Source organism: Gymnoscopelus braueri, assembly GCF_963280865.1.
Source record: "Gymnoscopelus braueri genome assembly, chromosome: 5".
In the NCBI taxonomy this organism is placed as follows: domain Eukaryota; kingdom Metazoa; phylum Chordata; class Actinopteri; order Myctophiformes; family Myctophidae; genus Gymnoscopelus; species Gymnoscopelus braueri.
Genome location: NC_137606.1, coordinates 35,143,370 through 35,168,535, shown reverse-complemented (window position 1 = coordinate 35,168,535; position 25,166 = coordinate 35,143,370). Strand labels below are relative to the sequence as shown.

Below are 25,166 nucleotides of genomic sequence, written 5' to 3'. Positions count from 1 at the left end.
ATGGGGGTCACTGTTTGTGTGACTGCTTGAGTACATCCAAGAAAAAACTGGAGCCAGCGACAGAGGCATTCAAGTGGCATTGTACATGAAATACAGCAGATTGTGGCTCATTGCTGGCATAATATTCCTTTAAAAAAACATTCCTCATGTGAAGCTCACTCCCCCCACCCCCAAAGAAAGAAAGAAAAATATAAATTTAAGAGGGGGACTTTTGTGAGCTCGATGGTCAAATTACTTGTTGGTGACTAGTCTCCTCAGGGGTTCGTCTTCATGCGCCCGCCGTTCCTTGTTCATTTATTTATCTTTTGCCCTTTCGGTAAACCTTCCTGTTTTTGCAGCTTATCCGATGTCACCAGTCACGTGGAGGCGCCTGCGGTGACAATGCCCAGTCCTACACGGCTACGGTCATCAGCGCTGCCAAAGTGAGAGGCAACACACACACACACACACACACATGCACGCATGCACACATGCACGCATACACACACCAGTCATCCATGCATTATATGTTACACCGAAAATAGCTAATTCTGCTATTTTCGCTATGCCCGCAACTAGGTACAGTATAACTCAGGCTTTCGTTGCAGATGCTACAGTACTCCCACCTCCATCTGTAAATGTTCTGACATTAGATCCACCCTGCCTCTCCTGGTGACTGGGAACATGGCTTATGAGACACTTCATCACACTGGGCCGTCTGTTCCTTTCTGCGCTGCTTTTCTCTCCGCAGGCCTCACTACACTCCTCTCTCTCTCTCTGCAGGGGAGTGACGCTAAGCTACCTCGCTAACAGACAACAGCCCGCTTAGATTCCTGCCGCAGGCCGCGGCCGCTCACTAACCTGTGCTAGTGAGCTAGCAAGTTCCTCATATGGTTCTGGTCTCCTCTCCATCCTCTCCGGTCCCAAAGGAGGGGGTGGGGGCGGCTGAGGGAGGGGGAGGGTCTAATTGATTTACAAAGACCTGGCTTATCCCTTCCCCTTTACTTAACGAGCGCTAACGGCTAGCGCGAGAGAAGCCCCATTAGCTGGCTAATGGCGACATACATCAAAAAGAGCAGTACGGCGCTAACGGGTTAGCTTAACAGAGACAGAGGGCGGTGGGGTGGGGGGGACACTGATAGGCAGACAGGCAGTCGGCAGCCAGACCTCTCCTCATTTAGGGCCATATATCTCAATATGGATGACAAGGTATCTCCCTCTGGCCCGTTGGCGCGACACGCTGGCTCTGAGTGCTGATGTCCAGAGACAGAGAGCTGGACTTAAAAATAATACTCTGTGCAGCAGTACATAAGACACACACACACACACACACACACACACACACACATATACATACATACATACATACATACATACATACATACATACATACATACATACATACACACTGTATGTGTATACACATACATTGTTCCTTTTAGATTTAATAATCACATGAATATTAAAAATACTATAACTTGTTTAGGTGGGGACGGACAGCATAATCTAATCAGCCTGGAGAGTGTGTGTGCGCGCGCGCACACATGTATTTCTCTGTACTTCTGTGTGTATGTGCCATCATGTGTATACTGTACACTTTTGTGTAAGTTACACACATTTCTCTGTGTACTGTATGTCCATGTCTTTTTACATTTGTGCACATATACAGTACATTGCTGTGTGTGTGTGTGTGTGTGTGTGTGTGTGTGTGTATAAACCACCAGTCATGCCTCCCTGCAGATCAATAGCTCCTGTTTGGACTAGCACTAAGAACTCCTCAACTGCAGTGATTAGAAAACACATTAGTGTTGATCAATTAGGAGCCAAACGCCTCGCTTAATAATTGATGGTGCTACTGGCAATTCACACACACACTCTCACGTACACACACACACACTGAGAGAGCAGACAGACGGACGGTTGGTGTGCATGGCCAAGTGGCAGAGAGAGACAGTGTGTGATCCTCAGACCCAACAAACGCGAGGCGCCATGCTGTATTGACAGGGCCGCCTAGCCTGAATGCCTGATTATACTCTCCGGGGCCCCTTTGGCGCGAAAACAGACACACACACACACACACACACACACACACACACACACACACACACACACACACACACACACACACACACACACACACACATATACATATATATATACACACACACACACACGCATAGTACTCCATTAGCTGAGGACAGTGTAGTAGGCGAGATAGACTCCACTTAAGCAGCACTATCCATTTCCCTCCGTCCAGCCACAGAGGTGTGTTTGAGTCAGACACCATGGCTGGTCCTTAAGAGGACACAGAGGAGACTCCACACACATACAAAACACACACACACACACACACACACACACACACACACACACACATCTCTTCTTACTTCAGCTCTACAAGTAAGGCATAGAAGGTGCGTAGAGAACACAAGCATACACACACACACACACACACACACAAAGCTTCAGACAACAGCTGCGTGATAGACTGATGAAACCATCTTCCTGTGAAGAATTCACTGCAGTGTGTCTGAGTCTGCACCTCCAACAGGAGTCAATAAAGATGTGTGTGCGTGTGCGTGTGCGTGGTGCAGGGAAACTTCCCAATTTCCTTCCACTGCACATTGTCTGTCCAGTAAGATCCTGACGGTGAATTTAGACTAAATTAACACTTAAAGGTGTAGTGAAATGAAAAATATGTTTTTCACACTTTTAGAGCATATCCGTGGTCATCATATGGGCATACCTAACAATAGATGCCAAAAAAAATGAAAAAACCCATTTTTGTGTATTTTTATATCTAAAGTCCCTAAAAAGACGATCTTAATTACTTCCTGTAAACGAAAACGTGCTGCGTGATGATATAACGCAGCCTTCATGAATATAAATGAATCTTGATTACATGCACCTGTTTGATTCCCATAGCTGCACGTTCTTCAAACACAGCTGATTTTAATTACAGAGATACTCCGTTTTGAATCTCATTGAAGATGAGTGTATTACTCATTTTAAACTTCATCTGCACACTAAAATATGTATCTGAAAACATTATAGGTTAGAAATAAGCCAGGTAGTAGCAAACGTGCTTCACTGGCCGTCTCTCTCTCACTTGTAAACAAACACTAGCCGTGTTGCGCACGGCTGAAGTGATTGAGATCCAACGTCCCATAGCCTGAAGGGATGGGACCTTCTGATTGGTTTAGAGTCGGTTGAGCCGACGTTTCAGACTGAACCTTCAAAATAAAATGACCGAAAATGTCACTGCAGTGCGCCTTTAAGATGAGATAAGATTAACCTTTATTAATCCCTGCATTCAGGTGTCACAGCAGCAGCATCAGTGATAAGCGTGAAGGACTATATTTACAGACAAGAGTAGAGAAATAAAGCACAGACCAAAACAATCAGTAAAATTGCAATGCCTTGTGAGCTTGTAGATCTGCTTTTTTTGGCATGGGACACCATGGTACGACGAGGTGTAAACCAGGCTTTAGAAAGGGGTTGCAACTGTGGTGCAGGATGCACAGTATGTGTAAACATGGTGTGACTTCATAGCACTGCAAATCTAACAAGACCATGGACTGCATTTATGAATGGACTGCATTTATATAGTACCTTTCTTCAAAGCGCTTTATATTGTATTTCACATTCACCCATTCACACACACATTCACACACCATGCAAAGCGTCAGGGAGCAGATGGTGGTAACGTGTTATGCTCAAGGACACTTTGACACACAACCTCCTGAGCCACTGCCACCCCCACCATACTGTAACTGCATAAATACATATCATTTTGTATTCACAGCTTTGGCCACACATTAAAAAATAGACCATTTTTATGTCAAGGGCTTTATTCTTAGATTTGTTCAAGTCATTACAACTTTACAGAACTTACCTGAAGTACTGAATCAATATTGGCTAAACATTATTGCATCATTAAGATGCCATGAATTCTAACATCCATGACATCTTAATGATGCATTAATGTTTGTATTTATTGTCTATAACTCACAGTATACTTTAACCATTTAATGGTTAAAGTATACTGTGAGTTGTAGACAATAAATACAATATGCCAGATCACTGGTATGGTCCTTTTAAAGGAGAATACCGGACAAATTAAGTGTTGTCTTTGATGTCTCGTTACTCACCGACCGACGTGAAAAGTGGCGTTCTTTTTTTCCATAGATTCCCGTGTCGTCATTTTTTAAACCCCCTCCGTTGTCAGAATGGGAGCGCGTGGGTTAGGGAGATTCGTCTATTATAACCGAGGCAAAGTTGTTTTTCTCTCTACTGCTAGTCATTGTGGAGTCTCATGATAGTCAAACATGCGTTGAAATTTCCTGCGAGGCCACCGTTAATGGCGAACGAGTTAACACTGGTTGCTTGTTTCCAGAACCTGGCAACACGAGTTGCCAGGTTCTGGACAGAAACAAGCATCCAGTGTTTGCCTCGGTTATAATAGACGAATCTCCCTAACCCACGCGCTCCCATTCTGACAACGGAGGGGGTTTAAAAAATGACGACACGGGAATCTATGGAAAAAAAGAACGCCACTTTTCACGTCGGTCGGTGAGTAACGAGACATCAAAGACAACACTTAATTTGTCCGGTATTCTCCTTTAAGATGTTAATTTGATTCCTAACAATGTATTCTAAATATCAGTATGTCCTAGTACTGGTAAAAAACAATAATAATCATTAATCATAGTGTATACAATTCATTCATTCAGACAGACCAATTCCAAAATAACAAAAGATGAATACTTCTTTCCTTGAATGTTAATGTATTATCTTTTATAAGAGCTTACTTAAAAGTGAACAACTGTTAACTGAAAGTGATGTTCACAATATTCACAGTAAAATATACATGTACTGTATGCACTCTGTATTGTAACGTAATTCTGCACTGTAAACTGTGTGTGTGTGTGTGTGTGTGTGTGTGTGTGTGTGTGTCTCACAGACCCTGAAAACGGGTCTGACCATGGTGGGAAAGGTGGTGACACAGCTGGCTGGCACCATCCCTGCAGCCACCCCAGACGAGGAGGGTGCACCGCACAGTGCCAGCCGACGCAGCCCGCACAACCCTGGAGTCGTGACCATCATTGACACTCACCACGTCGGAGAGGGACAGGTCAGTGTCTGTGTGCATCTTTATTCACTGTGAAATACATTGGAATAGAGAAAATAACAAAAATGTACTGATAGCACAGGAATGGTAATGTATATGACTGAGCTGACTATTCGGTGGTTTTACATACTGTAGACCATAATGACTCCATAGTAACGCTTACTGGAAATACTGTCCATAGCTGAACCCAACAAACACCTCCTTTTTTTGTGTAGAAACAGGAACTCGGTTTGGCTCCTCACCTTTCTTAGTCCACTTCCTCCCGGGTGCTTCAGTGTTTATTCCTACTAACAACAACATTACATGTTTAGGGCAGTGGTGCTGACAGATTCTGCTGTTTGCAGAATCTGTCTTGAGAGATTACCACCACAGAGACTAGGGGTTTGAATCCTCCGTGGTAGGGAGGCGTCTTTCAGCAGGGTTGTTGAAGTATGAGGATAGGGTATTCCTCTGCACGTACTATATCTTCCCGGTGAAGCTCCTCACTGGCAGGTAAAAAACAGCCGCAGGCAATTGTTTGCATTGGAGGAGGCATGTGGTTTCAATGTCATCCTTAGAACCAAGGACGAAACATCCATGGACTTAGGGCACATGCGCTGTTAGAATGGCCACACCACTGTGCCATGGGTTTCAATTTATTTGTGCTTGTTTTGCAGACAAACACACATTCTTCTGATGTACATTATTCTCTGTGTCAAACCTCTCCTTTTTTATACGTTCACTCCAAAAATTATTTAAACTTTTGCGTCTTTTGGATTTTTTTGTCATTTGTGTGAAACAACAATTAGTTGGTTGGCAATAAGTAATATAATAATAACAATAACTAATGTTCAAATTCCAATCTGGCTTCAGAACATCTCACTCCAGAGACATGCCTACTCTATTTGACCGTCTACATCAAACGTGAGGTGGACTCAGGCAAATACTGTGTCATATTGGACCTCCAAAAGGCATCTGACACTGTAAATCACTACATACTGATGGATAAGTTGAAGGCCCTTGGTTTTGATAGTACTGATAGTAATCAGTGGGCTGGATGAGATCCTATCTGGAGGGGAGAGAACAGGTGGTGGAGGTGAACGGAACCATGTCCTCCCCCCTCCATGTGAGCTGCGGTGCTCCTCCAGGAAGCATACTAGGGCCTTTACTGTTCCTGGTGTACGTAAGCGACATGCCATAATGTGGAATGCTCTACCAAACAGGCATTAAAAAAGTGTGACTCCTTACCCTCCTTCAAAACCGCTCTAAAAGACAAATTGCTGCAAATTATAACCGGCCCCTGTAAAAAGTTAATGGTCTAAGGTCATCACCGGAAATGCCTACTTTGTCTACTTTACATATCTTTCTTTCATATGATGTTTTTTGCATGTACTTTAATTGTCTCGATGAATTGAATACACAGAACCTTAATGGAAACAAGCCCTGAGGGCTTATCTGGGTCATCCTTTTAGCATTCTTTTGTATAAATCTGGCCACCGTGCCTTGTTTTTGCCTTGTTTTTTACTGTTAATGAAGTATTCAATTCATTCTCAACCACTTTAACAACATGAACCCTAGCATCCCCATTCTAGGGCGAACATTGGTCCAAAATAGCAGATCTACATGCTCACAAAAACGGAAAGGACCAAGTACAGAGCCAGTCGACCATGGTCAATTAAGTATTAGTTTACTTAGTATAGGAGGTTTAAATGGCTTCAGCTTCATGTGTGCAAGAAAGCTAAGTTATGCAAGCCCAGTTGAGGTGTTAATAAGGTCAGTTGATGTTCTTCAGTGTAAACGAGACCCGTTACCAGATTGTTATCAGGCTCTAGTCCTCATAGAGTGCTGAGTTACAGTATGTTTCACTATGTCTTGTCTTTAATCTTCATAATGACACCAGGCTTGCTCTGTTTCACTCCCTCAAACTAAATCTGTCCTGAGGACGGTACTGTTTTTAGCCTCCGCATGGAGGCCTACCAGAAACTGTTACCAGGTGGCCATCACTGTTTAACCCTTTAAGACCTGAGGCGAAAATGTTTTCTAAATCCTAAGAGTTTTTGGAAAAAAATCTTTAAAAAAAAAAACTCACGATTTAAAAAAAATAGCAGATATACAAGCTCATAGTGCGGCACTCGGTGCCGCGCTTTGAGCTTGTATATCTGCTGTTTTTGAATAGCCAAAGAAATCTAAAGTGACACAGATGCGTTTCAGGTCTTAAAGGGTTAATAGAGTGTCAGTTTTACTGGCTAGCCCTTTAAATGCCTGCAGTTCTCTCCAACAAGGGCCCTTCGCTTGCGCACACACACACACACACACACACACACACACACAGTGAATGGTTCATTTGGAACCCAGTTGTCCCAGCCTTCATCCGCACCTCTCTCCGGTCCAGTCTGACCTTAGTAAACACACCTTTGGCTTCCGTGGTCAGCTGAGAGAACAAGAAGAATGTGTGAGGGTTGGCTGGCTGGCCCGTCCGACTCACACCTCACAGCTCGCTCAAAGGTGCCATTTAGTTTGCCCACATATTTTAACAGGCCTGGGTTTCAGCCGCAGCGTTGGCCGTATTTAGCCGGGCCTGGTGAAGGGTAGATGCTGGGTAAACAGCAGGGTGCTGCTGTTCCCCTAACCTCACATGAAGCTCAAGGCTGAGCCTTGTTGCCCTGCGGGCCAAAGCCACGTCTTCGCTGGATTAATCGGCGCACGTTTTCACACGTGGAGAGCTCGGCCCCGCTGGCATGCGGCCTCGGAGGTGAGGGCCGTTGTTGTTGCACCGTGACGTCATCGGTTGAATGTTACCAATCCACCATTAACGTGATCCGCACGCCGCCATTTCTCTGTTGCTAGAAAATAAATGAAAATATACTTAAAACCTCATTTTTCCTCAACTCTCCTCACCCACCCAGACCATGATTAATTACAGTGGAGGTGCTGTCACATTTTTTAATGAGGCGTCTCAGTACAGTTTGCTGTTGATGTAGTTCTCTCTCGGTCTCTCTTTCTCTCTCTCTCTCTCTCCTCTCTCCTCTCTCTCCTCTCTCTCTGTCACACACACACACACACACACACACACACACACACACACACACACACACACACACACACACACACACACACACACACGCAGACTCTCTCCCCTCCCGGCACTGTGACTGTAGCAGGTCCTGAGGGGCTCCTGTAAGCCGGGCCTGAAGCCTTCAGAAGCAGGCCTGCACTGTGTCACCACCCGACACACTGTAACCCTACACTGGCCATAAACACTGACTGGACCAGGCTGGGACTGAGAGAGAGAGAGGAAAAGAGAGAGGGACAGACAGACAGACAGAGAGGTTTTGAGGGATACAGAGTGGTACATATATAAAAAATAGGGGTAGGTTAGAAGTACATTCTTGTGCAAGTGTGGCAACTCATGACTTTGACGTAGACTTCATAGTATTTTAGCTTATTTATCTGGAGCTGCACACACGCACACATGCACGCATACACGCACACACACACATACACTTTTGCACTCACTCCTGTGTAATAAGCTTGGCTCTCCAGAGGACACTAATTCTCATTTCAAAGGGCTGCAGCAGGATTCCCTCACAGAACAACATTGTCTGCCTGCTCCGTAATAAAAGAGATCTGCTTTATGTCACCAGCCCTTTCTTTCTGTTCTCCTCTGTTTTTTCTTCTTCCTCTTTCCTCCCCCCCGCTTATTCTCTCTCTTTCTATCCCCCCCCTCTCTCGCTGCCTTGTGTTTGGACTGGCTCCTATTAAGAACGCTCAGCCAGCCCCCTGACGTCCTTAATGCAACGCTGGGGCCAGATTTATCACTGTGCATGCACTCAAACACACGCGTGTGCGAACACACACACACACACACACACACACACACACACACACACACACACACACACACACACAGTGGCCTCATGTCTGGGCTTAGCTCTAATCTCTGTTCATGACCAGAGGAGTTTTCTGTCAGCCACTGGTCTCAGTACAGTCTTTTCTCACATGCATCATGCGTACCATTAAAGTTCATATAATACCACTGAACTGAGATCAGTCTCTCTCGTACATACTGTACACACACGACACACACACGCACCAACACACACGCTGGATTTTTACCAGCCAGCCAGTCACTGACCTCAGAACAGTTTGTTTTCTTTAACATCTGGCCTCTCAAGACAACTCGGAGATTGCAGTTTCAGTGTGAACTGACAGAAGCTGGCTTCAGTTCTGTCTTCAGTGCTGGAGTGTTCCTTTGAATCCACATTGGTTAGGCGAAGGACACTAGCATGGTTCAGAAGGTAATGTAGGCTCTGCATCAGGTTCTTCTGGTCTGAAGCCAGCAGTGAAGTCCAGTGTGGGATCTACTAACTCAGTGTTACCCAACGTGGGGTCCAGGCCCCCAAAGATCACATGGGAGGTGGGTGAGGCCTGGTCTGTTTGGAGGTAGTCCAAAAAGATTATTAACACAAAACATTATGCACAAAATTGTAACTAGCATTTTTTGGGTCATTATATTGTCAAAGATAGTAAAACATCGTATTTTAAATCTTATTTGAAAATAGATGTATCAAAAGTAGCCAATCTGCAAGGTCACCGCATAACGATGTCACACATTGTGACCTTGTAGATTGGCTATTTTCGCTATTTGTCGTGCGACAACTATGTAGGGCTTAAGTTGTTGATGTATTTGAAAAACACAAGTGCGTGGGTGCGTGCATGTGTTTTTTTGTGCGTACACGTATGGGGATGTTAGCTTGTGTAAGAAAGGGGGCCTCCAAGGAAAAAAGGTTGGGAACCACAAGTATCAGAATAGCTTCTGTCTGCACATGGGGGATGAGACCAGGTCCTCGTCTCTTCTTCATTCAATACAACTCTGATCAGGATCCTTGACTTTGTGGTTCTTGTCCCGTTACTCAGGTGATAATGCTAATTATATTTGAACCACAAGAGGGCGATGGTTCAGCGGGGAGGCGTTGTGGATCAAGTTCAGCGGTTTCAGCTCTGAGGGGTGTTTGGTGATAAAAGCGAGAGCCAAAATGTGAAGAGAAAATCCTTGAAGGGTGGAAAGTCCCGTCCTCAATGTGGTAAAATGACTAAGACTCTGTCTTTCTGTGTGTCTCCATGTGTGCGTGCGTGCGCGTGAATATGTGTGTGTGTGTGTGTGTGTGTGTGTGTGTGTGTGTGTGTGCATGCATGCGTGTGTATTCCAGGTCGTGGTGAGTGAGGACTCTGATGGAGAAGGAGTGGTGACCCACTTCCCAGCTCATGACAAACCCATATCCTGCATGCAGTTCAATCCCAGCGGTAAGACGCATGCACACGTGAACACACACACACACACACACACACACACACACACACACACACTTGCAGATGTGTTTATTTTGGAGGTAACAAATGTTAATCAGAACATCTCATAGGGGAGTTTGAGGTGGAGTTTGGCTGATCTAGGCGCGGCAGCAGAGAGGCGTGGAGAGGTCTTTTATTGGAGTACAGTATGTGTGTGTGTGTTTCAGGGTGTGTGTGTGGGTGGCTTTCATGTGGCTGCCCTGTCCCCACACTCACCCCTGCTATGGGACACCCCAGGCTAGGGTTGTACGCAGCCCTCTGATCCAGAGTGTGTGTGAGAAGTGTTCATATTTTTGATGTCCTCCTAGAGTTTCCATCGTGTGTGTGTTTGTTAGAGCCAGACCCATATATCGACCATTCATTTCGTTTTTTGAAGACATTGGCATTGAGCGATGTGTAAGGCATGTCGCTAGTGAAATCTTTCCGAAATTGCGACGCGTGAGATATTTTTTAAAGTTCTGGTTATAAGTATATATGGTTTATCTATCAAAAAGTTATTTGTGTTTCTTTTATTTGTTTGTTTGCTCAAAAAGCAACTCACAATCTTCTCAAACTTTTTGACAACATATAGGTCAAAACATCTGTAATCTGTGGTACGACTCTCCAGAAATTGGAATCGGCATCGGAAAAATCTATCATCGGTTGGGTTCTAGTGACATGTCATGTCACTTGCCCTGAACCCTGCCACCACACCATCTTCTTTGCTTTCCATCTCTCATACTCTTCCATTCATTCCTCTGCCTGTTATTGTCTTCCTGGTTAACTTCTTGTGTACACGTCTGTCTGTCCTGCACACCCACCCTGGATGTCTGCCACCCAGAGAGAAGGCCTCAGAGATGGTTTTTTTTTTTTGGGAGGTGTTTGGTTCATTCCAGACCTCTTCAGCTCCCACAGCAGAGGACTGGTTCCAGTCTGAAGTGTCTGGGAGCCACCAGCACAGACGCCATACACATTAGACACCGTGTCGCTACAGTCACAACAAAGCAAACGTGTGTGTGTGTTTGTGTGTGTATGTGGGATAGAAAGAGGGATGTGTGTGAGAGGGAGAGAGACAGAGACAGAGCAAGACGGCATGGTCATATCCTAAACTCACTCCTCACCATCTTATTTAGCTCTGGCTTCTCTTCTCCTCTGTTTGCCGTTTGAACTTTTCACTCCGGAAGTGCAGCCACAGTGGCTGCTTTGTGAGTGTGAATGTGCAATTCCCTCTTGTGTGTGTGTGTGTGTGTTAGTGTGTGTGTGTGTGTGTGTGTGTGTGTGTGCGCGCGCGCCCGCACGCGTGTTTGCGCGTACATACTTATATGTACGTACATACGCATGTGTGTTGCCGTTTTTTTCTCTCCCCTTTATTTCTGTGTGTGTGCTTTGTAATTGTGCGTGCTTATGTGTGTGCATGGTGGGGGGATACGTGTGCAGTTAATAAAGGAGCTGCTGAAAGATGTCTCTCACCCCCTGACCTCCCCGTCCAGGAATCCCTCACATACCTGGGCTTATGACTAAAGAACCAGACATAGACAGACTAGATACCCCACCCTAACACCCCCCCCCACACACACACACACACACACACACACACACACACACACACACACACACACACACACACACACACACACACACACACACACACACACACACACACACACACACACACACACACTCACACACATGCACAAAGGCACAAAGGCGACAGGCATAAAATTTGTGAACACACGTGGCACATAAACACAGCACACCCCACACGGAAAGCACAGACTTGTCCGACATCATGAATGTATCACAAAAACATGTACTGCGTACTTATTTACACACACACACACACACACACACACACACACACACACACACACACACACACACACACACACACACACACTAGGGCATTAACGAATAGTGATTTATGGTATTCGAATTATTCGACCCAAAAGTATTCGAATATTCGATTATTCGATTTGATTATAAAAAAATAATTTTTTTTTAAAAAAAGTCTTAAAAAAGTTTTTTTTTTTTGAATAGTCGAATAGTGGTTTGATAGTCGAATAGTCGGTTTGATATTCGAATATTCGAATATTCGACTATTCTGTGAATGCCCTAACACACACAGACTCCCGTACAAAGTATGGGGAATATTGGCAGTCACACAGCCCATGGTTTATCAGTGACAGCAGCATGTCTTATACAGTTATCCTCACTACCACAGTGTATTCTCCAGGTAAGAATATATTGTACAGTCAGTCTTAACCACTTTAACACTATATTCTTAGTAAATCGGACCTGAGTTCCAACTGTACTTTGATCGCTTTTTTCCTCTTTGGCCAAAATAGCCGATGGACAAGCTTTTAGATCTCCTATTTGGGCTAATGTTTCCCCCAGAATAGGGATGCTGGGGTTCAAGTGGTTGAGCCCTGTGAGGCTCATGAATCAGACACATGCAGTATTTCTTGTGAAAGGCCAATGTTTATGTCAGAATGCTGAGCCGTCTTTCTATGAATGCTTTTCAGCATTGTCTACAACGCAGTGTTTCGCAATCAGTGGCTCAGGACCCAGAAACGAGATGTGGTGTTCTGGCACAAACGTTGTGTGGTTTAGTTATATTGGTTCCTGACTTCATTGTTAAATTTCATGGAAAATGTGTGAACAGAAGGAAGTGCAACAAGTTGGATTAGTTATTGAGTAATGGAACCTATTAATCAGGTGTAAGTGAATGTAAGCTTGTTTGTGAGGGACACAACAAAATCCTGAGTGTTAATTTAACTTGATGGTGTAAAAAAAAAAGGGTGACGTTTTCTTTTTTTGTAACACTAAAAAATCTTGAATACAGAAGATGACGGATTAAAAGCTGCGTCAATGTTCTTCCAAGTGGACGTGGTTGTGCCCCGCCACCTCACGCACTAACTTACTTCTTATTGCTCACCCATGTCAAAACAATACACTAAATACAGTACAAATGTCATGTTTGTGCCTTATCTCATTATTTTAATATCTGATATCAACCCAGTAACAAGATAATAACAGTCTAGTAATATTCTCATTTTCTCCTCACAAAAACATTTAAATAATAATAATAATAGAAAAGATAAACATAAAATGTATTTCAGTTGACATTTTTAATTCCTTGTTTCCCATATAATAAAATATAACATTTCTGTTTATCCGATGTAAAGCATAATAGAGCATCTTTGGTGAAACTAGACAGACAGTTAAGCACGAACAGAGAGGAGAAAGAAGAGATCTGTGTTGCCAGATCCCGCAAGAGCATGTTGCTGAGACAGAGACAGGGCTCACACAAAGTACATTCTCTCCTGATTTGCTTGTCTCCAATATTTACTTCTATGAATAAGCTCATAATCTGTGCTCATGTTCACTTCTCCCATTGGAGTGCATGGCAAGGGTTATTAATTATAGTTAACTAAAACTAACACAATTATAGTAATAAACATTTTAGTTAACAAAAATAAAAACGAGGCTTTACAAAAAAAAGATAACGAACTGAAACTGTATTGTGTGTTTTAGACTTTGTCAATATTTCATACATAATCCTATTATTTTCAGATATTTTCAAAAATCTTTAAAAATAGTGAAAATCTACAAACTTGTGACTTTTCACACATTTTCTGATCTTTTTGAATCTCACCCGTGACAAATACCCCATATTACTAAAAAGAAACTGCTTAAAACTAATAAAAACTCAACCCAAGCCTTAAAAAACAATAAACTCAACTGAACTACCAAACACTTTGAAAACTAATCAAAACTAAACTGAAATTGAAAACAAAAAATCGAAACTTTTTTTTTAAGCAAATGAAAAAAACCTTGGTGCATGGACCTCAGGACCTGCTGTTAGTCTCCTAAAAGGGCGGGGCGGTAGCCTAGCGTTTCTAAACTGACTAGTACCACTTTCATATCCACCAGAACAGATGCATCTCTAGAGGGCGCCGTTGTCTCAGGGGTAAATTGACTGACCTTTGCCCCATGATGAAGAGATTGGAACTCTAGCGAGCATGTACTGTGTGTGTGTGTGTGTGTGTGTGTGTGTGTTGGGGGGTGTGGGTATGCGTCTGTGTGCATGTGTGTGTTTGAGCAGCTTTGGTGCTGAAATTAGCCTGTTGAAAAAGCATGGCTTCCAGCGATCTGGTCAAGCGAACATTCATGGTCAACCATGACCACTTTTCATTATCATGAGCCAAGTCCCAAACAGAATGCCTGCACTGTGCATAGTAGAGACCTCCACCTGCACACACCAACATACGTATCTACCCATGGACGTTCTGCCCACTGAACATTGATTTTGACCTCATGTCAAGCTGTCTTGCAGAGATGCACAAGACAACCTTCTTGAGAGAGAGAGAGTAATCATGTTGAATACTCCCCATCTCTGTACTAGACTGAAAGGGAAAATACTCATCCAGTCATGCAGAACGTGCAGCATTTCCACATCTACAGAATGAAACCTCCTCTCTTCTCTGCATGCCTCTAAAGTAGCCTTCTCCTTCCAAACTGTTTCCCCAGCTGTGTGTTTTTAGAAGACCACGGGGTGCTGGCGACTTCAAACGCAGAGCGCCCCCTTAACCTGTCAACTTTACTCGCCAATAATGACATGTGCACGTTACCACCTCATTTACACTGGGGCAAATCTGAAGCACTAATAATAAGTGTTTTGAATTACGACATCATCAGGCACCCAAAATGTAGCAACAAAAAACAAGAATTTTCCCTCTTTTCTTCTCGGCATTAAGGGTTCCTAACGAGGTCGGCATGAATGTTCACCATGCACTGAGCACCCCTCACTCCCAGAGCTGTAATTTAGGGACTGCTTTCATCATTAAGCTGCATGATAAAAAAAAAAGAAAAACTCCAACATTGTTGTCTGTACACCGCCTACTTTAGAGTGTCCCAGAACGAGAGGCCTCTTGATTTTGATTAGAGCCCAAATCCTGAGTGACTGACGCGCTGGTCTTGCCCTAAATGAACTGTTCCCAAGGAGCTAAAGGAAGTGGCTTGCTGCTGAACTGCTTTTACGGCTTAACCGAGGATCCCTTCACAGTGGTCAAGCCCAGCAACCAAGGAAAAGAAAGAAAGGCCGAGCAGGAAACAATGGTATGACTCGACAGCGTCTGGAAAGCCCAGAAGCCTTTTGGCCAGGCAAGGTTATGCAAGAAACCCAAGCAGCCTGTGTGTGTTGGAGGCAGTACAGAGGCCGGGTGAGCGGCCGCCGGTTCTTGGTGTGGCGGCTGGCGCTCTGTGGTGTTTCAGTGGATCTATTCCTAGTGGTGTAATTAGAGGGGTGCAGCTGAAGTGCAGTGGCAAAGCGTTCTCCTTAACAGCTGCGATGTGTGTGTGCTTGTTTGCTTTCACGTCTCGTCCCCTTCACCCGTCCTTAACGATCCTTGACTTGATTATTAGGTACGATGCCAAGGTCAAAATACACTCGTGTTTTGATGGCAGAGGACTTCCAACAGCATTTCCTTTCATTTCTCTGACTGTTACTTGCACTAGATGGAGTGATTGATCCATGAAGCATGCAGGGCTCCACCCTTCCACCCTTTTCCATCTCCTCCTCACTCCCTCTCTTTCTCTACAGTTCTCAGTGACTGATAAGGATCAGAGATTCTGCTGTCCATGGCCAACCTGACTAGCACTGTTCACTCATTCACAAAATCATTGGACAGTCACTCTTAAAGAGACAGACCTGCCATTACTCTCTCTCTACACTGAGCGTATCATTTTCGTCTGTGACCAGAATTTTGTTACAATACACAAAACAATACACACATAAATCTGCTCTCAAAAAGGAGGGAAATTGTGAGTAGCAAGCTGGATAATTCAAAAGCACTAGAATATCTAAAATATCAGAAGCCGATCATTGTGGAACCTTTAAAGTGGGTCCACGGAAGATTGGAATACCATCAAAGTCATGAGCGGTGGAGGACAAACCCTGACTGAGTTTCACGGTTTATGGGACATTGCCGTGTGGCACTGTCCCATAAATTATATCCCTTGTTTAGTAATGGGCCAGCCTAATGAGAAGGCCGGGCTGTGGAGCCTAACCATGCAGGCAGCTGTACCGTGAAGGCGACGCTCCGTGGTGTCATAACTCTGTCGCTCCATCTCACTGATGTGTGAAAGAAATCAGGCCGACGCCGAGAACCCAGAACCCACACGCACATGTTGAACACGGGGGAAATCCCCCGCACACAACCAGCTCTGCCCTCCCTCCCCGCAGCCACACATTTAGCATGAATTAAGTTGTGTCTTCACACCAAGATAGTAATTAGCACAGCTCACAGCTGTTGCTCTGATGTGATTTACGGCAGCCTCTCTCCGGGCCTGTTTACTGTCTGTCTGGGGTGACTTCTTCACTGGTTTCAGTGGGAGGACTGACCGTAGCCCGTACACACGCCAACTTACTGGTAACCTTTCTGTGACCACTTCCTGTCATTTGGATGGAAGCAGTGTCATCCTGGAAGACCTCAAAACAAAATAGATATTTTGGTATTTTGGCAACAAATATATTTTGGTTACATTATATCCACTCAAAGTACGTTATCTGTCTAAAATTAAAATGTCTATTTTATATACTAAAATTAAACATATAGCCTACTTATTTTTGTCCTTTTATATAAGTGCTTCTTATACGTGCTTCACCATGAGATGAAAATGGTCACTTGGAAGAATGTTTTACAGTGATGTCCTATAAGGATCCAGTGGATATAGACCAACCCCTCACCACAACAGAGCCACCAGAACTCATTGACATACTGTAGGAATCAAGCCCTCAGGCCTGTAGACTTATTTTGGTGTGTGGCAACCGTGTGCGTGTCTACTTTGGAACAGGGTGAGGGATGACTCATCTGACCATACGACTTATTTTTTCCACCTCTCAATAGACCACTTCCTGTGTCCTCTTACCCACTTCACTGGCCGACATAGGTTTTTAGGTGTAAGTGGGGATTATGTATGGCGTCGGCAAGGCTAATCTTTTCCCTTTTTTTGCTGATTTTTTTTCCTGAAAAATACCTGGACTGGAGCAGATCGGTTTAAACGATTTTCACCCAAATTGTTTCCTTGCATCAACAAGTCCTTTCTGTTTGTGTGATATTATTCAAACAATGTCCTCTTGTGGTGAAATTTGAAACCGCAAACGAGTTGCAGCAGATCAGCAAAAACAATAAGTGGTGAAACAACTAAATGAACATTGTCTGCTCACTCTGCTGAAAAATGTTGCGAAAGCTTAAGTAATGTGTGGCTTAGATAAATGTATACTGGACAAGATGTCCATACACTTACACTGTATGTGTTGAAGTAAAATGTTGTCATTTATACTACTTTTGGCAGGAATATGCTGTAACTGTTCACAGAACATTTGAGGAAGTACAGAAGTAAGGCTGCATTACAATAAAGTGATGCTATTCTATGAACCTATTAGGTTGTTCTGAGTGAAATGATCCATGAATGCCTCTACAGTGTACATGCTCGTGGTCATTATATCCACATTAATAATGATTGTTTACTTTCTTGAGTGTAAATACCTTTGGTCAATACTATTTTAGAGAAAAGAAAAAAGACTTAATTACACAATAATGAGAAAATAAAGTCATGTTTAACAATGCAACTGTGAAACTGTGTTAAAAGAACAAGAGAACATTGTCAACTACTCTTTGCACAGTGAATGAAGTCGACAACAGAACAGGTGTATTTTGAAAATGTGCAACAAAAACTGAAAAGTGTGTCAATAATAAGAGGAAAACTATCAAATTATCATACAATTTAAAGAAGTAAAATCTAAACAAGTCAAATGTAAACAATAGAAGCTGTGTGGGGGGGCAGTGTCTCATTAACATGCACTGTTTTTTTCTCGCACCTTAACTAACGTCCATAGCATAGCATGTACAGTATATATCTGCTGCTATGCTCACGCGTCTTTGTCTTATCTCAGGTACTTAACCGCACCTTATCTCTTACCTCAGGTATTTACCGCACCGGATAGATATTTGGTAGTATGTGTAAATATGTAGATCATTTATTTTTATTTATTATTTTTTTCCTGTTTTTATTGATCTCTCTCATCTCTCTTCAGTCTCTTCCCATTGCCCCCCTTCATCTTCTTCCCTTACTCTTATATAAATAACACAAACGATGGAACTTATTGCACAAAAATATTTTTGTCCCCATAGCCTCTGTCCCACCCCATAGCCTCTGTCCCACCCCATAGCCTCTGTCCCCATCTTATAGCCACTGTCCCCATAGCCTCTGTCCCCATCCTATAGCCACTGTCCCCATAGCCTCTGTCCCACCCCATAGCCTCTGTCCCCATCCTATAGCCACTGTCCCCATAGCTTCTGTCCCACCCCATAGCCACTGTCCCACCCCATAGCCTCTGTCCCCATCCTATAGCCACTGTCCACCTCTGTTCCTCATGAAAGGGGAACCATTTGCATAGTCCTGGTCACCTCTACCAGATAGAAATCAGACCTCACTTGGTCAATGTCAATGATATACCTCTCTATACATTGCTAGAAAAATATGATATTATAGTGAACTACCCTGTTAACTAAAACAACATAACATTTCAATGTAAGGCTTGTGTAGCAGCACCTGCTTTCAGTAAACGTTGGATCCTCCTTCACTCAAGCACTCCCTTTATTTATTTATTTATGTTTAAACCACTTCCTTCTTCCTGTGAGTATTATCATGATATACACTGTCATACATGGGTTATCCCAGAATTGCGGGTACATTTCAAGTATAGAAGAAAAAAAAAAAACGTTTTTTTTTTTTGTTTTCATTAAACTTTTGTCATAATCATGTCATATTTATTACGAAAATCTAAACACAAACTGAAAAACTCTGTTATAGACAAATTGGTTAAATACAGTATATAGCTTTGCTTGACACATATTTTGATCTATTTGTTAATGATAAAACATATCTAATGACGGCACACCTTAAAAACAGAGTTGACATTGGTTAACTAAGAGTTAATATGAATAATATCCGGTAGTTAAAAGCACACACACACACACACATACACACACACACACACACACACACACACACACACACACACACACACACACACACACACACACACACACACACACACACACACACACACACACACACACTTAAATAATATGGAGAAAGGCAAAAATTGTTGTGTGGGAGTCCTTAATTATGTATTTGTTAATGTAAGACATTACATTTTGCTTGAAATATACATCAACCATAATTATATGTGAAAGTTCAATCTAATTAGTATTATTATTAAACACTCATTCAATATAGACGTTGTATTTTTTTTTATCTTGGAGAGGCAAAAGGTACCCGCAAATTGTGGAATGGGTCATCTAATCTTCTGTGTGTTACTCTGTAATCACGTCAGCCTGATCTGTGCTTTCCAGAATCCAGTGTAGCGCAGTGATTTTGAATCCCTGTCCTCAGACCTGGCAGAAGGCTGGTCCACAAAACAATCAGTGAGGATTAACCTAACCTAACCCCCCCCCCCCCACACACACACACACACACACACTCCTAAGTCCTAACCCCTCTCACAGCGAGGGCCATGTTGCTGTTGGCCTGCCCTGCCTACGCCTCTCTCTCACGCTCTCTCTCTCTCTCTCTCTCTGATGGAGGAGATGCTAGTGTTGGGTTAGCACTGTTCCACATCATCTCCATTTCACAATGGTATTATCCATAAGCTGATGATCTATAGCCACCCCCATCCACCCACCAGCTATATCATAATCTATATAATACTCTCCCTTTCTCTGCATTCGCTAGGCGTCTGTCACTATATGAAATACTAGGGCCTGATGTATACTTAGTTGCGCGCCGGTGTCGTGCATAAAATAACTGCCGATTTATCGGAAGGCGTCCCACTGTGGTGCGCTGTGAGCTTGTAGATCTCCTATTTTTGGTGTGCGACACGACGCGCAACCAAGTATGAATCAGGCGTAAGACCACAGCGTGGTTTTTCTTTTTTACTGTTGGAATCTTCCCGCTACTTTAGTGATCCACAGACATGACAGATTGTGCTGCAGAGGTCCCGACGCAGCGGCACGCCGTCTGCCCGCTGTCAGGCCTGGCCCGTGAGCCAGCTATTGCGCCTGGAGTGTCGGGCTCAAAATAACCACGGCGTACCCCGACGCGTTCAGATCATGTTAGGTTTTCTTCAAATAGTAATATTCAGACTCTTTGTGCATCGCTGTGCATGAGTCATCTTTTTTTACAGTCATTTGAAATGGTATCCCTTTAAATATAGCGACGGTCTGGAGTGAGGTCTAAGACTGGTAGAATCATTGGGGTGTTGCGACTCTGTCCAAGTGTCTCCATATAAGTAGTTTTTAACCCTTAAAGACCGGGAACGCATCTGTGTCATTTTAGATTTTTTTGGCTATTAAAAAATAGCAGATATACAAGCTCAAAAAATGTAAGACATTTTTAGAACCCCCCCAGAAGCAAAGATTTGAGTTAAAATGTTCATGTTCATGTATACATTTTCACGATTTTTCAAAAATAGCAGATCTACAAGCGCATAGCGCGGCGCGCTATGAGCTTGTTGATCTGCTATTTTTGAATAGCCAAAGAAATCTAAAAATGACACACAGATGTTTTCCCGGTCTTAATGGGTTAAGAGGGCTTCAGGCAAAAAATCTGTACCTGATTCCGAACGTGGTCTCCCGTCCGTTCGTGTTCCTTTGACATGAAACTAAAGTAGCAGACATCACAGCCAGCTAGCCGACCGGCCACAGTGTGAATATTCAGCATTCTGCAAAAACCTCCCTGCTGTATTTACAGAGTACACACAGAGCTTCCATCAAGCCACGCTCTCCCACTGTTTGTCCAAGAGGCTGTAAAAGCCGGTGCTGGCCGCCTGGCTATTTTTACAGCGTTTCCATGCTATAGGTGGTAAAGCGGCTGCGCTACCCTCCTGCAAAGTGGAGATAGAGAGGGGGGGGGGGGGGGCACGCGGGGTCCAGCGGCCTGTAAAACCATTCAGGGATCAGACGGGAGGGTGTGGGGACATAGAGGCCTGAAGGAGCGTTGGGACAGTAGTCGAGATAGGCCTGAAGGGTCACAGAAACAGAGATAGGGATGTAGAGGAGGAGAATGAACGCACTTGGCTGGGTATAGATGAGGAAGGGGGAAAAGGCCAAATAAATATGGACAACATGGACGGCAAGCAGGGTTTTTTGTTTTTATTAACAGTATGTGTGATATTATTTAGCATTGGTCAGAAGGATAAGAGCTGTGAAGAATGTTTGCCTGGGCCAGTGACCATGAGTCGAGGCAAAGGAAAAACTCGAGGCCAAACCTTACTCTACCACCCCCAACACACACACACACACACACACACACACACACACACACACACACACGCATTCAGTTCATTCTGTTCTATTCAACGTGCCTTACTCCCCTTTCTACCACCAACCTCAGTCACACTCCAGACACCTCACCACGTTGGAGTCACCCACAGCCCACGCATGCATCGTTGCAACACACAGGCCATGTGTGATGTTTTTATGATGTGTGTGTGTGTGGGGGGGGGGGGGGTCTTGGCTAGGAAGAGGTGAGTTGCTAAGTTTTACACGCTGTGAATTCATCTTTGGTTTGTTCACTGCCACGTTTGTAACATTCTCCACAGAGAAGAAAGGATATAGTAAATTAGAATGTAGAAGAGAGTGAACACACACACACACACACACACACACACACACACACACACACACACACACACACACACACACACACACACACACACACACACACACACACACTACCCTATCCTTTCCCTATATACCCTCCCATCCGCCTCTTTTTTCTCATATCAACGGCTCCAACAGAGCTGCGTGAAATCTGATCAGCGTCCAGCGGTGGGGAATGTTTGAGGGGATTCATTAGTTAACAGAACATAAAGGAGCATGTTAAAACGCAGTGAGATTACCTCTGCTGCTCCACTGTCTGTCTTCTAGCTCAGAGAAAAGGATTAAATAATGCTCACAGTCTCAAACTCTTCATCGGGATATTGTGTTTGGCCGCTATTTTTTTCTTTTCTTTTCCTGTCTAAAGACGGATGGCGTTAAAGCTCTCGGCTAAGCTGTCGTGAGAACTTGTTTGTATCCATGTCGGAAAGCTAGTGCTGTCGGGACTCTGAGGTACACGTCGGTGTGCGCGTTGGCGTGCACGTTGGACTGAACTGCCTTCTGCAGCCCCGATGACGGATGCACAAATCAACTCCCTCTACTCTGAAACAGTTCAAGCGTGGAAGTGTGCAAATATGTAAATGTACCATAAAAGGGGGTTTAGGTGGTGTGCTGCGAGTCCTGCCTCACCCACAGTCACGCTGTGTGAACCTGACCTCCACGCTCCCTGCACCTCCTAAGTATGTCGGCACCACTTGAAAGACGGCCCGGTTTCGCCTTGTTAAAAGTGCCTGCGTTCCAACATCTTAATATTAAACTAATGGCAGCCTCTCGGCTAGGTCAACCGCGCGTGCACACATACACATAAACATACACACACACACACACACACACCTCTTGTTCATATCTATTAATATCTGAGCACTCACTGGTGGTCTGTCTGTGAAGCGCGTAGAAAAACACACTCCTCAGTTTCAGTCCGCTGTACATCAAATGAACCATGAGCACCTCCCCCCGCCCCTCTCCCCCTCTCTGGTTCTCTCTACTTTTCTCTCTCCCTCACTCTCTCTGTTTCATGCGCTCTCTTTCTCTCTATGCTTTTATTCTCTCTCTCTATCCCTCTATCCCCCTGTTTTCCGCCTCCCTCCGTCCTTGTTGTAAGATGACTTGTGGATGTGGTCGAGGGAGTTAAGAGAATCCTGGGAGGTTCGTCCAAACCATAGCGGTTCGCAGCACGGCTCCAGGCTCCGCGCCCGCTCTGCCCTCCCTGGTGCCCACTGCCCTCCATGGTACCAGGGAGGTACATGACAGCAGCTTTTATTCACGGTGGGCACCATGAATAAAGCTGCTGTCATGATAGTGTGGTACAGTGTTGGCGGTGATGAGAAGACTTAAGGTTAGCTAGGAGAACGCGCCTCATCTTCCCTTCTGTAGATAGTGGGCATACCATCCATTTGTCCATCCATCCATCCATTCATATACCCAACCATCCATCCACCTATCCACTTATCAGTGATCCATCCTACCATCCATCTATATATTCCTACCTCCCTCCCTCCTCCCCCCCCCCTCTCTCTCTCTCTCTCTCTCTCCCTCCCTTCCTCCCTGGGTGTTATTGACAGTGTGAATGATGTTCATCACAAGGTTCAGTCATGTCTTTATTGAATTCAACAGGTTAAGCTTCAGGAGTTTTCACTTTTTGCCTGTAAAAGATTAACAACTTACTGACCGCAGAGCGACCCTGTGTGTGTGTGTGTGTGTGTGTGTGCGCGTGTGCGTGTACATGACTGAGAGATTGTGAAGTGGAGGGGAGGGGGGTATATATGAGCATGCACCCCCACCCTGACTTATCTTAATGGTTTGTGCTGCAGAGAGAGAGGTGGAGGGGTGTTGGCCTGGGGGACCCACTGATCTCAGAGCGGTCTGGATGAGTGGGTGGCTTTGATCTGAGGCTGGGGCCGACTTTATGTACTGCTCCTGTGTGTGTGTGTGTGTGTGTGTGTGTTTCCACCAGCTTTCATAAACACCTTGATAAGCCCAGCGTGATGCAGCCAATGGAGACCACCGCTCGCACGCACGTGCACATGCACAGATATAGTATGCATAAACTAAGGCGCATGTTGGCTAAACACGCTCACATACAGTACACACAAAGTACGTGTATGTACTTACTTTGCTACATTAACACGGCAATAACTTTTGTACGCAGACGCTTGCATGCTATTGCTTACACGTACACAGAGGTACAGTTTAGAATATACTATATATGTACTGTAACACGTGTGTGGGACAATATGTGCGTGCGCACACACACACACACACACACACACACACACACACACACACACACACACACACACACACGGTCCTGTCCTTTCCATAACATTGGCAACCCTCAAAGACAAAAGCTGGTCTTTCATTTGTGTGTTGGGCTCATTTGCTGTGAAGTTTATGCGTCCCGGTAACAGCAAAGCTATCTGAATCCCCAGTGTCCTCATCCACATGGTTATAATTTGGGATTTTCTCCATTTTCAAAGCTTTTTTTCAGAGACTAGTGTTGTTAATTAGAAAGTGGACTACTTTTGTTGTGGCCCTTTGTGTTGCCAAGTGGGAGAACTCCCCTCTCTGTTTCGCTCTTTCGCTCTCTCTCTCTCTCTCTCGCTCTCTCGCTCTCTCCCTCTCTGACTTTGCAGAGGAAAAAAGCTGTATCCCAGCCACTTTGTAAATGAAACATCCTCCCAGTATTAATGGGATAGAGCAGATGTTTTGTGTTTGTCTGGTCAGAGACGTGACAGTAGAGGCTGCAGCAAAACAAAACAAGAACGTTTTTTGGGGAGCGAAAAGGTTTGGGGGGCGGGGGGGGAAAAAAAGAAAAAGATGAAGAAAGCGTGAGGCGATATTTATGGAAATGATTATATCACTCCCCCCTCACGTCCCGTATGGACGCATGTCTCGCACACATGGCAAATTAGAGGTCATCCCTTGCAGTTGAGCGTACGTCTATGTGTGTGTGCCAGCGCGTTTGGTACCAAGACGTCGTAAATAACACTCCAACCCCGGGGACGAGGTGTTATAAATAGGAC

The 25,166-nt window shown here is 44.3% G+C and overlaps 1 protein-coding gene across 2 annotated transcripts in view; it reads left to right on the top strand.

Moving 5' to 3' along the window:
* bcas3 (BCAS3 microtubule associated cell migration factor) overlaps positions 1–25,166 on the top strand; it is a 318,853-nt gene that overhangs the window by 46,734 nt on the left and 246,953 nt on the right. For both annotated transcript variants that reach the window (XM_080427841.1, XM_080427840.1), the window contains exons 11-13: positions 339–422; positions 4,943–5,113; positions 10,300–10,393. In XM_080427841.1, coding sequence (XP_080283967.1) covers positions 339–422; positions 4,943–5,113; positions 10,300–10,393 — 349 coding nt within the window. The remainder of the gene's footprint in view (positions 1–338; positions 423–4,942; positions 5,114–10,299; positions 10,394–25,166) is intronic.